We start from the raw sequence: 15879 nt of genomic DNA on the forward strand, positions 1-15879 counted from the left end.
CATGTCAAAAAGTTAGTCTAGAGCCCTGCCTTGACAGTGAGGTCACTGAGATTCGAACTCATCCAAGATTTTCAGTAGATGCACCTGTGGTATGACATTGAATACACTGTCGCATTCTGGAGTTATCTTATTCAAAAAAAATTCAGAAAACTTGACCTCTGACCTTGACTTTGAGGTCAAGGTCACCGGGATTCAAAATCCTCCGAGATTTCTAGGAGATACACCTATGATATCAATTTGTAGCTCCTACGTCGCCTTGTTGTTGAGTTATCACATTCACAAGCTTTTCAGAAAACTACCCCTCACCTTTGACCTTTAGGTTGAGGTCACTAAGACACAAACTCATCCGAGATTTTTGGTAGATGCACCTATGGCATTTGAAAATCCTAGGTGACTTCCTTCTTGAGTTATCAAAAACTTAGGTGTCCGGCCTGCCCAGCTGCCCATCTGTCCACCTGGAGGGATGACTACAACACCCCATCAGCCTTTTAGGCTGACTGGTAAAGAGCTAAAAAAAAAACAAGTGTTTATCTTGAAATAGCACTTCATCTTCAGTTGCATATACCTGTTACCAGAACACTCACATCACTCTGAATTTGAAATATTTGTGGTGCTTTTTCTATGTTATCCTTTAACACATGACCAATCTCAGTTCAAACACACAACTGAAGCTCACTTTTGAGGACTTAAATCAGGTTAAGCTTTCCAGTTAGACCACTTTAGCTTCACCTCTCTCCTCATCTGTCACTGCCTTTCCCAGTCTCACACACACACACACCTATATGTAGGATCAAGCCAGGGCCAATCTGATTAGTCAGCATTAAACAGGCTGCCAAATATCCCCTTCACACACATCCACTTACACACACAACATGCTGCAGCTCTGGAAGGGAAACACAAGTATTTCTTGCTTATGACATGAAGAATCAGAGAAGTTTAAATGTTAGAATTTTTTTTTTCCTGTGGCCATAACACATTTTAATTTTTTAAAAGTACTAACCAAAGCAGAAACAGAAAACAATGTTCTGATATCATTAAGAACAAACTGATCGACAAAGTCATTCAAAAACTGAACAATAGAAAAGAAGCACCTGTGAGATAAGAAAAATAAAATACCTCTGGGGTCTGCATGGACCCCTGTGCTGGGATGATGTTTAAACAACATTACAGTCCCTCAGTTGAACTCCTACATGCAGCACAGAACATGTCTTCATTAGCCAATCACAAACACTGATTAGTGACACCCCCTCCCCTGTATTTAATTAGCATCCCAAACCCCCTACACACAAACACACAAAAACATCGACTCCCACACACCAGCACTAATACCATGACCCAGTTTCACAACAAGTGAAGTGCAAGTGAAAGCTACATGTTTTTTGTGTGTGTGTATGTGTCTATGTGTTCCACTTGACTGGAAAAAGAAGGACAGAAAAAAAGGTCTGACAGCACCAGACAAATAAGTGGGGGATGAGCTTGCCAGAGCACCACTGGGAATCTCTGCATGGGAACAGGCTGGGGGCAGACACAAAGCTAGCTGATTACAGGCTGACGGGCTGTGTGGGGGTCTTTGTCTATGTGACAGAGCGTCCCAATAGAACGGGAGGGAGTGCTTGTTTTATATCCAGCAAACTGAGTCATCACCTTTAGGGATAAGAGCCTAAATCAGGTCAAATGTGGAGCTAGGGAAACATTGAAAAGACAAATAAAAAGAACTTAACACCCTGTTACACAGTAATTACTTTAAGGACTGTTTCATCATTTAAAACATTTAGAAAACAAAACAGCAACAGCCACTGCAGTCAGGCCACTCAAACTGGCTTGACTATGAAATAAGAATTTGCAAATAGAATGACAGATCATCAAAAGAGTAATTTATTAATCTCATATCAACTGTGGTTTTCTACACTAACTAACTTTTGGGAGCATTTTGAAGCATCGTAATAATACAATAAAATAATACAGAGAGTACAGAGTAAATAAAAAAGAAAGATTTTTTTCAACGTTATCAGTTGTTGCAAAAACAAGTCCTGAGACAACAGTGAGTCTGTCTTAAATTAAAAACATTGTTAGTTTCATTAGATTAGATTTTAATGCGGCACCACTGAGGAAGCAGAAAGGAGCTCTTTGCTTTAATTAAGTGGCTCCTCCTACTCCTCCTCCCGAATAGTGCTGGAGCAGCAGCATGTCCCATGTCTTTCCAGAGACTTTTGCACAACGGTCTGCTCATACTTTAAACATTCAAAGACTGCCACGGCAGAGGTTTAGAGCAAATGTATCCACATACTTCATACATATACTCTGAGGCTCCGTACTAATTTACCTGAGTGGGCAATAAACATGGACATGTTGAGAATGAGTTGAGGAGACAGAACATAGAAGAGAGCAATGGAGAGACACTAGACAAAGATGATGCCAATGTCCTCAGAGACAAGACCTTGATGCTATGTGAACATTTCATTTTTAACTTCGTCCACTTTCCTCACCATTAAAACTCTCTGGTTTGTGTGAATGACAACTGGCTGCTTCAAGACACAGGGCCAGCAGTTCAGAGAGTTGGGAGATTAGCTTCAGTGGTGCTCATGCTGCCAAAGTATGCAGTGTTCACTCACTGTTTTGTTTGAAAGAAGCATTAATACAAAAAAAGCAAAAATTTGCACAACAGGGAGGAGATAAACCAGCACAAGCACATAAACAGCCATGTTCACGCACAGTGAACACAAACAGAGCTGTAAAATTGGGTGGTGCTGGTGTGTGTGTTTCTTTAGGATGGGAGTGATCTCTGACCTTTTCCCATCAACTGACTGAACCAAAAATGTGAGGCAACCAACAAAGATGACAACACAGATGGCACCTGAATGGCATTTCTCACAAAATCACACAGAAAAAGTTGGCGTGTGACGAGTGAATATACATTATATTTAAAGCAACTGTGATAAAGCTGACAAACACAAAGCTTCACAATTTTTTACCCATGGGATTAGAAAAGCAGCTCAACACTACAGCACTGCATCACTTATTTCCAAGAAGATTCGTGTCCATTTTGGCCTCTCCAAACTGTGAAACAGACACGCATGCAGATGTTGCATTACCAGAAGGAGGAAATAATCTATTTAAAGCCACGAAGTCGGTAGTGAGAAAAATGTATGAAATACATTCCAGGGTCCTTAATCATCAAAACTGATTAAGCTAGGCAGCTAATATGTATATACATATAACTGTCAATGTTAATAATGTCTGTTTAAATGCTTTTCCATGATTATTTTCATGTTGGCTTGAAATAAAATATCTTCCTCTGCTGTTACTGCAACTTCTGTGTGCATGTACGTGAAATGGACACCATGGACCGGCGTGTCTATTTCACGCTTTATTGTGATATCAGGTTGCAACCACCCTACCTATGGGAGGAAGCTAAAGTTCCTGGAGAGAAACATGCAAACTCCACACACACGATAGATTCAAACTCAGGTCCTTCTTGCTGTGAGGCAGCAGTGCTAACCACTGCACAACCGTGCTGCCCTTATGTAACATCACAACAGAAAAGTAATTAAAAATAAAATAAAAATTGTGCACGCAATGTTCTGATTCGTCGCAGTGTCTCACCTGAACAGGTTCTCCGCTCCAGTTCTCATACGCATCTCCTTGTTGATCTGCTGGTTGATGCGAGCCCGTCGATGCTGCAGCTTACTGCGCTGAGTCTGAGCCAAAGGATCACAGCCCTGCAGATGAAATAAAGAAATAGAGGAGGTAAAAGAATTACTGAATGACCAATTACAAAAGTTGCATTTCCCACAGAATTAGACTATTTTAATTAATCTACTCACCGGCAAGAAAGCAAACCTTTTTCCAAGCAATAGCATAAATTATGTTGTATGTTATAAGGGTGTAAAGGTTATGAGACCATGACAGAAACCACCATGTAAGCAGTTCCACCGGTTTGTGGTGGAAGCAGTGTTGGAAAGCAGTTGCACTTGTGTTTATATAACATGTGTATGTTCACTCAAAAGGTGGGAAAAGCATACTAAACAATAAAAAGTACTTCTTGAAAAATAAACAACAGAGCACTATAAACAGTTTCCTCTGGCAGAATCCAAACAACAGCTAAAAGTCCTCACAACCGTATCTTAACCAACTACCCACCTCATGTTGGATCTCTAGAGCAGCGGTCCCCAACCCCCCGGGCCACGGACCAGTACCGGTACCGAGTTGAGGCTCGGGTGTGAAATTTATGGTTTTCAGGGGTTTTACTGGTTTTTAGTTAACTCGGTTTCCCTGGGTCTTTCCATTGTGTTATGAATAAATCTTCTAATTTTTTTGGTACCAGTAATGGTTTTATTTATCTTGTATTTATCCGCGACACCTTAAAGGCCGGTCCGTGGAAATATTGTCGGACATAAACCAGTCCGTGGAGCAAAAAAGTTGGGGAATGCTGCTCTAGAGCACAACACAGATACTTCCAGACACCAGTTTAAAACCATCCAGTGGACTACAGGATGAGAAACTCAAGCAGCTGACTAATATCAAAGATAGCCACAAAAGAAACTGGCAAGTGGACCAGACTGTAAAGAAACACGATGGTAAAGGCACGTGAACTTCCACTGATATCATTATCAAGTCTCTGTATGAGAAACAATGGAGTCTGGAGAGGAAGCTGAATGATATCGAGCAGTAGGGAAACACAAAGTGGAAGGGTCAGGGCTGGTTGAGTTAATGAATTTCCAAAACCGGAGCAAACTGATGTTGTACCAGTAAATCCATCATGGAAGCTGCTAAAAAACCTAAAATTAAAAAAAAAAAAAAAAGACAGCTACACTAGACTACCAAATATACTTGGTGGCTGTTAATATATTTTGGCAGTCTGCCCAAGAAAACACAGAACAGCTGTGAAAATGTGACAACATTACTTCATGCTGTATGATCTGAGTAAGACGTACTGGAAGCAGCTGGCAGACTTACAACCAGCTAACTAATGTTTTCCCCGATGGAAATTATCCTGTCCAAAAACACGCTTAAAAAAAGAAACTGTAAGAGACACAGCCACAGCGGGGATAAGATTTGATATATTGAAAATAAATCTCAAACAGACTTTGGCACAGTGAGAAATTACTTTTTACTTTTTTTAAGCCTTCCTGTTTTCACATGACACTAACCCCAGTTTTACCATGGCACCATGGCATGTTATTACTGCCAGTTGAGAGCAGTCTGAAAGAATTACTTCACACTACAAACCCTGTATAGGGATGATGATGATAGATGATGGATGTGACAACATGTGAAGGTCATTGTGGCTGCTTAACATGATAATACTGTGCCACAATAAAGCAGCGGACATACATTCTCTCAGAAGATAAAAAAAAAACTTTAACAGGATCTGTACATGTGTTTGAAGATTTAACAGCTTTTTAAAATCTTGCTTCAACAGAGGCAATTTGCTCACATTACTTTAAGAACTACCTCACAGCTGGTAATTTGCATGCTCACTAAAACCAGACATGTGTCATACAGTACAGCACACTTTCACACTCTGAGGTAAACAAATGTACAGTTACATGACAGATGGCGGAGCTGAACTGTAAACAAGCTGAATACTCCCTTTTTCTTATGCCCTACTACTCCTTCCATCATCTTCTGTATCCCTCTTCCAGGAACATCTACAGTATATGGTTGTTATGTTTGTCTCTCTCTTTTTCTTCATATATCTCTTTACAGTAAAGGAGTTTGTTTAACATGCGCACATCAAGTAACCCTCCAGTGCCTATGTGACCTGATCTCCCACGGCAGGGAAGGTTACAAAGACTGAAAAAAAGACTACCCACCTAAATTATATATTCGCATAAATTATATATCATCATTTATTATTTTATTGGTAAAAACAACAATTAACAGTTTGGCAAGTGTATATTCTGTGATTTACTTATCTGTTGCATTTTATTTAACAATGTCAGGAAAGCAATGTTTCAGGGGATCGTGATGTCACACCGTAAATTACGGACTGATAATTTAACAGTGGTATAAGATCAGCACTCTATGAACATGACCCTGAAGCCAAGGTATATGTATAAAGAACTGGATCAGTTCAGCCCTTCTCTGCTGTATTGGGATGGCCACTATGTCAAAACTCAGAAAATGTGGTCAGCAGAAAAATGTGCTTTTTTTTACCATGTGGGTATTATCATGTGGGTATTATTCCTGCTGCTAACTTTCTTTGTTCCCAAGCTAAGTTAAAGTTTCCATTTTCCAATTTAGACATGATCATCAATGACATTCAGGTTTCATGTTTTTTAGTTTTTAGTCAGGGGCGATTTTAGCCCATTTTTGGTCTAAAAACAAATGATCAAAGCACCCCCAATGATTTCTTAATTTTTTTGACAATATTTGCGGTTTGTGTGACACACTACTAAAAATATAAAAACCATACAGGACTTGCCTGAGACGTAATAGTTTAAAAACAAAAGTATAGATAGTGTGTGTGTGTGTGTTTGTGTACAGAGAGACAGCCAGGTTCATAATGGATATTAGGAAGTTTTTTCAAAAAAAGGAGCCACATTCAGGTAAAAGTATAAGATCAAATGATCTGTCAATCAAGAATAATGTTGGATCAGTGTTTCAATATTTATATCTTTTATTAGATGTACATGTGGTTTGGTTATTTGCCTTTTGGTTCAAAGTACACTGAGAGAGGACGTTTTTATTAGTGATCTTAATAGTATTTTTTTTTTCATATTAATGTAATTTTTTCATCTAATTGAATACAATCTATTTGTGTATGATTGTCAGTCCAAAGAGGGAGAGAGGAAAGAGGGGAACATGAGGAGAAAGTACAAGGTCAGGAAGAACCAGGTAAGAAAACAGACAGGGAACAGTGACAGGCAAAACAGAAACTGTTAAACTGACAAAAAAAACACCTAATTTCACTCATACGATCTGGAAGTTGTGTTCTCCCTATATTAAAGCTGCTATACAGACTCTTCCAAACAAACTGGGTTGAAACATTTTTTGACCTTCTTTAACAACATTCCAACATAACATTATCATTGATTGGGGAGACTAAAATTGGGACTGACAGAGATGAACTGATGAATTTGGGATTTCTTATGATTTAATACAGAAATTTGCAGACTGTCACAGAGATGGACAACAGACGACGAGGACAGGGAGGAACAGGGGTTTAAATGCACCAAGGAGACAGTCAGAGAGAACTCGGGACAACTGGAGACATTTAAGGATGCAGGGACTGACAGAGACAGGGAAGAAGTCTCATTGTGACGAGTAAAGTTTATCTTGCCTGGCTGGGCAGCTCTCTGGGTGCTCAGCACCCCTAAAGCTCTGATCCTAGAATCGCCCCTGGTTTTAGTTACAGGTCCAATAAGATCCCCAAGTGAAGCCACACAGCATCATCACGTGGACTGTATTCTAATTTTACTTATCCAGTAATTTTTGTCGATTTGAAATAAGTGCAAGAGTGTGGTTGTCTGACCTTGCGGATGCTCCCACTGTGGCTGCCATCTGTGGGTAAAGTCGACGGGAATTCGTCGTCGTCGTCAGAAGGACCGTCTGACAGGGACATCTCAAACTCTCTGCAAAGATTCATGTCAGCATTTTATTACACTCAGGCACGTTTAGACACACTTCTCATACACCACCGCACTCTTGGAACACGACTCTTAGCTTAAGTCGCCATTTTAAAAAGTAAATTTTATCCCAATGCAAACAAAACAAAAAATATCCCCCCCCAAAAAAGCGTTAATTTGGCTAACATTAAATACTTGCCTTATCGCTGGTTCCTCCATCGTCAAGCTATAATACCTGCGACCAAAAAGTCTCTACATGTCTCCCAACTTTCCCACCACTTTGTGAATTTCCAAGTAAGCGTACTACTCCAAAAACAGTCAACAGCAGATTAACTTTTTTACTCCTGAAAACAACTAAGCTTTCGCTCTATCGTACAACGTCGTCAGCACGACTCTTCCCGACGTGTGTGCAGCTGGGAGCGCTTACTCACCGAGGCGGGCCTCGAATCTAGAAGCTAGCCAATCATGTTGCAGCTTCTAAGACAGACAATACATGAAACAAATCATAGGGGAGGTTGGGACGGAACAACGATCCGAGGTGACCAATTGCGATTCGTTCGTGGCATCTCCGCGAGTCGTTGCTATGGTAACGGCAGGGCTTTGGCTTGTGTGTGGGCCTCGGAAAGATTACAGAAGCTCCGCCTCAACCTAGGACTGAAAACAAATTTCCACATTAGATCACTTATTCTGTTATTCATTGTCTCCGTGCTCTGTTCTGCTGTTGTCATATGGCAGCGTTTTTGACTTTTTACAAGCTATTTAACTAAGAATGTATGTAAAGTTCATCAACAGGAAACTCTAATACACAGGTTACAACATAGGTTACAACAAGGTTACAAATAAAAAGAATATTGAATATGATGTAATAAGTTGGGTTTTATTCTGTAAATGGTTATAGAGTTTTTGTTTTAGTTATACGCTAAGTCTATATCTGAAGAAGCCACGGCATAAAGAAGGGGGTTAAAAAGCTCAATACTTGCATGTAACAAAACATGCAAGAAGGTAAGCCAGTGCTAAGGTGCCTTAAACATGCATTCCTCCTAATGGTCAGCAGGGGGCAAGTCCTCTCGCTGTGTAGTAGTTACGGAAAACCGACGCTGTTCAGCACTTTCCTGGTGGGTTTCTGGCCTTAAGGGGTCTTTACCCTTCACAGATTTGCCTTAAGGCAAAAGAATTTTTTCTTAAAACCATCGTCCAGCTGATGTCTTTTTAAAAGATTGTTACCAACCAAAGTGTATCAATGAAATAGGCTTTTTAAATATTACTATTCTGACTGTTATTGGACTGGTTAATACGAAAATGAAACAACAAACATAATTTTTAATAATAATGATGCTTCATAATAATAATAATGGTAATAATAGTAATAGTAATAATAGTAATAATAATGTTTTTAATAAGCAATAAAACATGAAAGGCAATCTTGTTTGTTTATTAGTCACCAGAGGATGTCACATAAAAACAGATGAAAGAAGCAAAACCATGTGCCATAGTGAGGGGCTAAAGTGGGCATGTTTTTATTTATTTGTTTTGTTTGTTTGTTTTGGCACTACACTGGAATGATTTTGGGTGTCGATAAGTTGTGGTACTTCAGCATATAGCTAGCCATGCAGAAGAAGAGTGAGCATAAAGTGTGTAATTTTTTTGTGTCAGGACATTTTGAATGCAAAGGTCCAGCTGCTGTATTTCACAGGGAGAGAAAAGAAAAAGAGTTAAGTTCACTCAGAAATGAAGGGAGATATTTTTAAAAAAAGCCAGGACTAGAAAGGAAGAAGAGAGCTTAGATTTAAAGCTAAGGACTGCTCAGTGGCGTTTGATAAACTGGAAATGTAAAGTTTACATGTAAGTCCTCATGTTTTTAAATCAGATACCGGGTCTGTATATGTGCAATTGTGTTTTTTCGTGTTGTGAAACATGCTACAAAAAAAAACAACAACAAAAAACAACTGAGGTAGACTAATTGGTTTATTTAAAAATTGCATGAAAATACTCTGCAGGTTAATGCAGAATAAACAGGTCAGTTTGCTGTACTGTGATGGATTTAAACCAAGAACAATGTGTGAGTGCACAGTGGCTCTAGTGATCATGGTCAGAGTTTGGTTACATAAAGGGTAGCAGAGATGAATTTGAAGTTAAGCTGATTCATTCACTGAATTCCACATTCATACCAGCTGTGTAGTGCACAAATGAAATGCAAAATCAGGGACAGTTCCTCCAACACAAATGCAAAAAACAAAACAACCCCCCCCCCCCCCCCCCCCCCCCCACACACACACACACACACATAAGCAAAACAGTTACATGTTAGATGCATTTTATTTATTTATTTTAGCTATACTACTGGGCTGCAGAGAACTTGTTATATGAGAATATAAGACATTAAATTCCATGACTTATTCTCCCTGAAACAAAAGAGCACCAGCTCCAGTAACATTTACATCAACCTCCAGTTAGTGGTGCTGTAAAATCTGGAGCTGAGAGCATTGGGGGCAACAGAATAGAGCTTTTACAGTGTGAAAAGACTATGCACACTTTGCTTCTCAAATTCAACCCTCTGGCTTTTGGGGGGACAATGTGAAAGAACTATAGTGGTTATATTGCCATTTACTGGATAAACTTGACCCCAATCAAATTGTTTGCCTTGACAGGTGATGGTAGTCTCCATAGCTCATATTTGAAAGGCTCTTGTAAACAGTAGACAGTATATGCACATGAGAATTCAAGTAAGTATAGAGAACTACCACTTCTTCGATGGATATGATGCAGCTTTAAGCAACTTTTTAACAAAAGGGGAAAATGATTAGTGTGAGGAAGAAGCTACTTATATATGCCAAACTCCAATAAATAACCAAAATAACAGATTTTCCATTAATTGTGGTGAATTATTATTATATGGAATGAAATAAAAACCTAAATAAATATAAATAAAAATAAATACCCTAAATCAAAAGCTCTTGGTTGGTTACTTTTTTAAGTATTCCACTGTCTGTCTTTGATTTTTTTGATTAATCAGATTTTCCCTTCTCCTTGCTTTGTACCACTTTGGTCACTTGGGGGCAGTTTTGTCCCCTTTTACCCAGTAAAATACTATACTGCAAACACTTATCTTTTCTGTGCGCTCTGTGATTATTTGTATGGAGGTATCTATGGTTCAAACTATGTAAATGTTTACAATTACTACACTGGGGTGGGGTTGGAGGCTGGTGATGTTGTTGCATTCTCTAAATCTAAATGCCAACACATAAAGGTAGTAATTTCTGTCCACCTGTGGATCCAGAACACAACCTGCCATCTGTAGATTTGACCTTTTATGCTCAGTTTGAACCTTTTTACTCTTTCAAGCTGCCAATTCAAATTTAGAAATGCTTCAAACCACTGTGATGGAGCTCATTCATGTACACTGTTCTTTACAAAGTTTGTAGAAACAACATTTTTTATGCTCACAATGACCCAGTAATATAGGAACGTCTGTGACATTTTCACACTGTCAATAATTTAGTGTTGTTCTCTCCTTCACAGCAAACAATGAGGAGGACCTGCTGTCGATGTGAAAAATGTCTTTGTCCTCACATGCAGGGGGAATAATGGACATTCTGTGAAGGCCGAAAAGGATTAAAGCAGAACAATTGTCCTTTCAGACACCACCTTGAGGTGACTGTTGTTGTGAATAAGAGGTATATGAATAAAGCTAAACTGAATTGAGCTGAAAAGAAAATAAGGTACTGTGCAAAAGTTCCACCAGACTTTTTGGACATGTTTTAAGTGGTCTTGAGCAGTAGTTCAACAGGCTTCCTGAAGGTCTTTCTTTGGACTTTAGCTGCTTTTTCATTCACTATTAGTCGAGTCCTTGTACCTGATTATTTTTGTTTGTATGTTTGTTTGTTCTCTGCATTACTCAAGCATAGAAAGATACCTAACTGACTGTGATGGACCAGTTATGTGTCCACACATAACAGACAACTTAGAAAAAAACATTTGAAATTGTAGCTTTGAGCAATTTGTTAGCAGTGACCTGCTGCAAAAATACATTACATTGTTCTCATTTCTTTAGCCAAATTTATGAAAAATGCCACCAATAACACAGACCGGCATAAAATAGTAATTTTGCACCGACAACATGCTTCTAAAAGAGCTATGACCCAAAAACGTGGCATATATTTGCTTGGTGTGCAGGGTGTCCTTTAAAACCATTGAGGAAACTGGAAAAGCAGAGGACAAAAGAAAAAGCGGTAACGCTTAAAAATAATCTACAGCAGATGAGCAGTATCAGAAGACACGTCCTTAAGCAATTGGGAAAAAATCAAGAAAAGACCTGAGACAGGACCTGAGAGATGCTTTTGACAATTCAGCCAATCCATCTACAGTACTGTTCGTCAAAGCCTCACCAGAAATGGTCTTAATGGAAGGATGGTTGAATATAAGAATCAGTCCATTATCTGTAAAACATGGTGGTGGCACTGTCATTGTTTGGTGCTGCATTTTAGCCAGTGGTGTTGGGGAGCTAAATGGAGTTACGAATGCAGAAAAGTACCATCAGATTAGGATCCACCATGTATTGCCAACTTGAAAGGCTTCCTTTTTCAGTGTGACAGTGATTCAAAGCACAGTGCCAATGCAGTAAAAACATGCCTGGATGGAATAACATACACTGTGAGTTGTGGACTGCCCTCCCCACAGCCCTGGACATAAACATTACTGAAGCAGTGTGGGATCACCTTGACAAAGAACAGAGCAAAGAGCAGCCAATATCCAAAGAAGAGCTGTGAATTTCATTCAAAAAGCCCAGAGCAATTTTCTTCATGATGCCTTAAAGAAATTACAAGAAAGCTTACCTAAAAGAGTTCATGTTGTGTTGAAGTATAAAGGTGGTCATACCAGATACTGACTTTCAAGGCCATTAGAATTTGACAAACTCTGGTTTTGCCAGTTATACTGTATTTCCATTTTTCTTTGCACATAAATTACTGCACATATTTCCCGTTTTTATGTCAAAATTTAAACCACTGAGGGGTTACACAAGAATTGTACACAGTACTGCATACAAACTTTAGTCTTCTCTAAGGAAAGGGACACTAAAGGTAGCACACTCAGGGGCGCTGGCTGTGGAGGTTGAAAGCACTTCAGTGGGAAGTAGTACTAATGAAGCAAGGTGACAGCTCTTAAGACAAAGCCGCTGAGGTGACAGGAGGTCTCACAGAGCAAGCCAGGGGGCAGTTTTTGTAACAGATGGTTACCTGAGTGGGCAGGGTGCCTGGCAGGCCTTGCTGCCCTTTCATTAGCTTGCGTGTCATCCAGTCTTTTAATGGGGGTGGCCCCTGACAACACCTACACTCAGCAGCATTATGGGTACAAAGCTGGATTGTCCTCTCCACACATGAAGACAGTAATACTTCAAACTTAGAAGGTGCTTTGGGGTGATGAAAAATTCAGACCGGGGCAGGCTGTGATGTGTGAGCTGTCAAATCAGATCAACTAGTTAGCTCTTTTTAGAAGTTTTTTTTAAAAATCTTGTCTAGTAATAAATGTGTGAATTTAAATAATACAGTAAAGAGACACTGATTTTCTAGCAGATGTTTTAAAGCGGGGGGGTTATAGAAAAATGATTTATTTCAGGCATAACATGAGCAACAGAATATGCAGCAGCAATTAGCAGGCTCCTGATATGCGTTCACCTTCGACCACCACAGTCAGCTGCTTATATAAACTCCACACACATGTGTAATTAACACACATACACAAACACACAGTATGAAGAGTTGGACAGCACCAGGCCCCGACATGGTTCACACCTACTGGTTGAAGAAGCTGACTGCGCTCCACGAGTGCCTGGCAGAACTTATGAACCAGCTGGTAGCTGACAAGAGACACCCAGAATGGCTAACCAAAGGCCAGACAGTCCTGATCCTCAAGGACCCCCAGAAGGGACCAGTCCCAACCAACTACCGGCAAATAACCTGCCCGAGTACCACATGGAAGCTCCTGTCAGGCATCATAGCGACTAAGATAAACAGGCACATGGTTCAATAAATGAGTGGGGAACAGAAAGGGATTGGCAAGAATACCAGAGGCGCAAAACACCAGCTATTGGTAGACTGAGCAGTCAGCTGAGACTTCAAGACTAGCTGACCAACCTGTGCACTGCCTGGATTGATTACAAGAAGGCCTATGACTCACACCTGGATCCTGGAATGCCTAGAACAGGGGTCTGCAACCTTTAACACCCAAAGAGCCACTTGGACCCGGTTTCCACACAAAAGAAAACACTGGAACCCGCAAATACTTTTTGAAATCTAAAATGAAGATAACACTGTATATATTGTTTTTTTACCTTTGTGCTTTGTGTGAACAACTAAAGTAAGTAAGTAAAGTTTATTTATTAAGCGCTTTTCACAGACAGGCAGTCACAAAGCGCTGTACACAAATATTAAAATAAACAATACAATCAATAGACATTATACACAATGTAAAAGATCAAATGTAAATAATGTAAAGAATATAAAATACGTAGATCAACAAAAGGCTTGTTTGAACAGAAAAGTTTTTAACTGCTTTTTAAAAGAATCCACAGAGCAACTAAGATGTGTTGCTTATAAAATCCATGAAGTGCTACAGAGAAAATTACATTTTATTTATGTAATTAACACATTTTGAACTCTTAAAGAAATATAACAAAAGGAAAGACACCCAGCTGAACTAAAATGATCCATGTAGCAAACAAAAACTGTTGTGAGCCGCCACCCTTTTAAAAAGTAATTGGAAAAAAAGCACTATGCTGCTAAAAAAAAAATAGATATTTGCAAAATTCTGCCTAAATATCTATTTTACCTTGTTAATGTGTGTGGCGGGGCGTGGTCTGCAGTGCCGCTGAATGGGAGTCGGACGCACCTGAGCGGCACTCGCAATCACGCCTCGCCGCCTTAAAGTCTGTGCTCTCTCTGCTGTTGTTGGTATGTGTCGGGCTGTGAGCTGAAAAGCTACAACCAGCTGTATGCGTACAGCAACCGTGTGTGAAAAGTGGTCAATAAAGAGATGCTGAAAAGCATGTTCATGGAAACATCGTCGGATCTGCCGTGATATGTTTACACTGAGACTTCATGGTCCCAAACCTCGGCGCACAGCGTCTGCAAATCGGGGCTTTCATCTTTACGCAGGACTGTAAGCTGTCGTCTGTAAGGCGTGAGCGGTGTTTGTTTTTAACATAGTTCACGGTTGAGAACAGCTGCCGACATAATGTGGATCCGAAGATCCATAATTGGCCTACCTGGGGTTGAAAGTCTCGATAAATGCACGGCGTTTCGGCGGGTACACCGGCTTCCGAGTGTGACTCTTACTTTGAGCGATGAAAAAAAATATATATATATAATTTTATTTTTATATTTCAAAATCACAACAATCTTCCAATATAGAACTACAAGTTTTAAAAAAAAGAACTAAACACAAATAAAATGCACTTCAGCTAAATACTTCTAATTTATTTTCCCAAACCGCGGAGCCGCAGTATAAGGACTAAAGAGCCGCATGCGGCTCCGAGCCGCGGGTTGCCGACCCCTGGACTAGAACTATACAAGATCAACAGGACCCTAAGAGCCTTCATCAGAAATTCAATGGGGATGTGGTGACCAGCACTAGAGGCCTGCATATGCTTGAACCCCCTCAGTGAGATCACTGACAAGAACTGGTTATGGATATCAACTACAAAATGGAGCAATCCTCAGCCACCTCATCTACATGGATGACATCAAGCTGTATGCCAGGAGTTAACAAGACATCATTTCACTGATCCACACCACCAGGATCTACTGTACAGTAATGACACTGGAATGTCAATTGGACTGGATAAATATAGTTGGATGGTAACAAAGAAAGGTAAGGTAGTCAGAACTGAAAGAATTGTACTAAAAGAAGGAAACATTGACATCAGTGACAGCTACAAGTACCTGGGAATCCTACAGGCAAATGGGAACCATGAAGAGGCCACTAGAAAAGTCGCCACCACCCAATACTTACAGAGAGTAACGCAAGTCCTGAAGAGTCAACTGAATGTGAAGAGATAGAGGAGAGAAGCCACTGACATAAAGACAAGGAAGCTCCTGACCATGCATAGAGGGTTTCATCACAAGTCCAGCAACCTGAGGCTGCATGTTAAGCAGATGGAAGGGGAACTGGTGAGTGTCAGTACAACAGTTCAGAATGAGACAACAAACATCCACTAGTACATCAAGAAGATGTCCCGAACTGACCGCGTGCTCAGTGAATACCTCTGACAGCAGAAACCCAAGAACGAGGAGGATGAGGAGGAACCATCATG

The 15879-nt window shown here is 40.0% G+C and overlaps 1 protein-coding gene across 3 annotated transcripts in view; it reads right to left on the reverse strand.

Moving 5' to 3' along the window:
• The window catches only part of rhpn1 (rhophilin, Rho GTPase binding protein 1), a 24420-nt gene extending 16272 nt beyond the window's left edge, over nt 1-8148 (reverse strand). For 2 of the 3 annotated variants that reach the window (XM_003454030.5, XM_005468271.4), the window contains exons 1-3: nt 7771-7990; nt 7478-7577; nt 3604-3719 (exon numbers count right to left, since the gene is read on the reverse strand). In XM_003454030.5, coding sequence (XP_003454078.1) covers nt 3604-3719; nt 7478-7577; nt 7771-7790 — 236 coding nt within the window. In that variant the 5' untranslated portion in view covers nt 7791-7990. The other variant, XM_005468272.4, reaches the window with a different exon arrangement.
• Nucleotides 8149-15879: the final 7731 nt, after the last annotated feature.

This window comes from Oreochromis niloticus, linkage group LG17 (assembly GCF_001858045.2).
Source record: "Oreochromis niloticus isolate F11D_XX linkage group LG17, O_niloticus_UMD_NMBU, whole genome shotgun sequence".
NCBI classification, from domain to species: Eukaryota; Metazoa; Chordata; class Actinopteri; order Cichliformes; family Cichlidae; genus Oreochromis; species Oreochromis niloticus.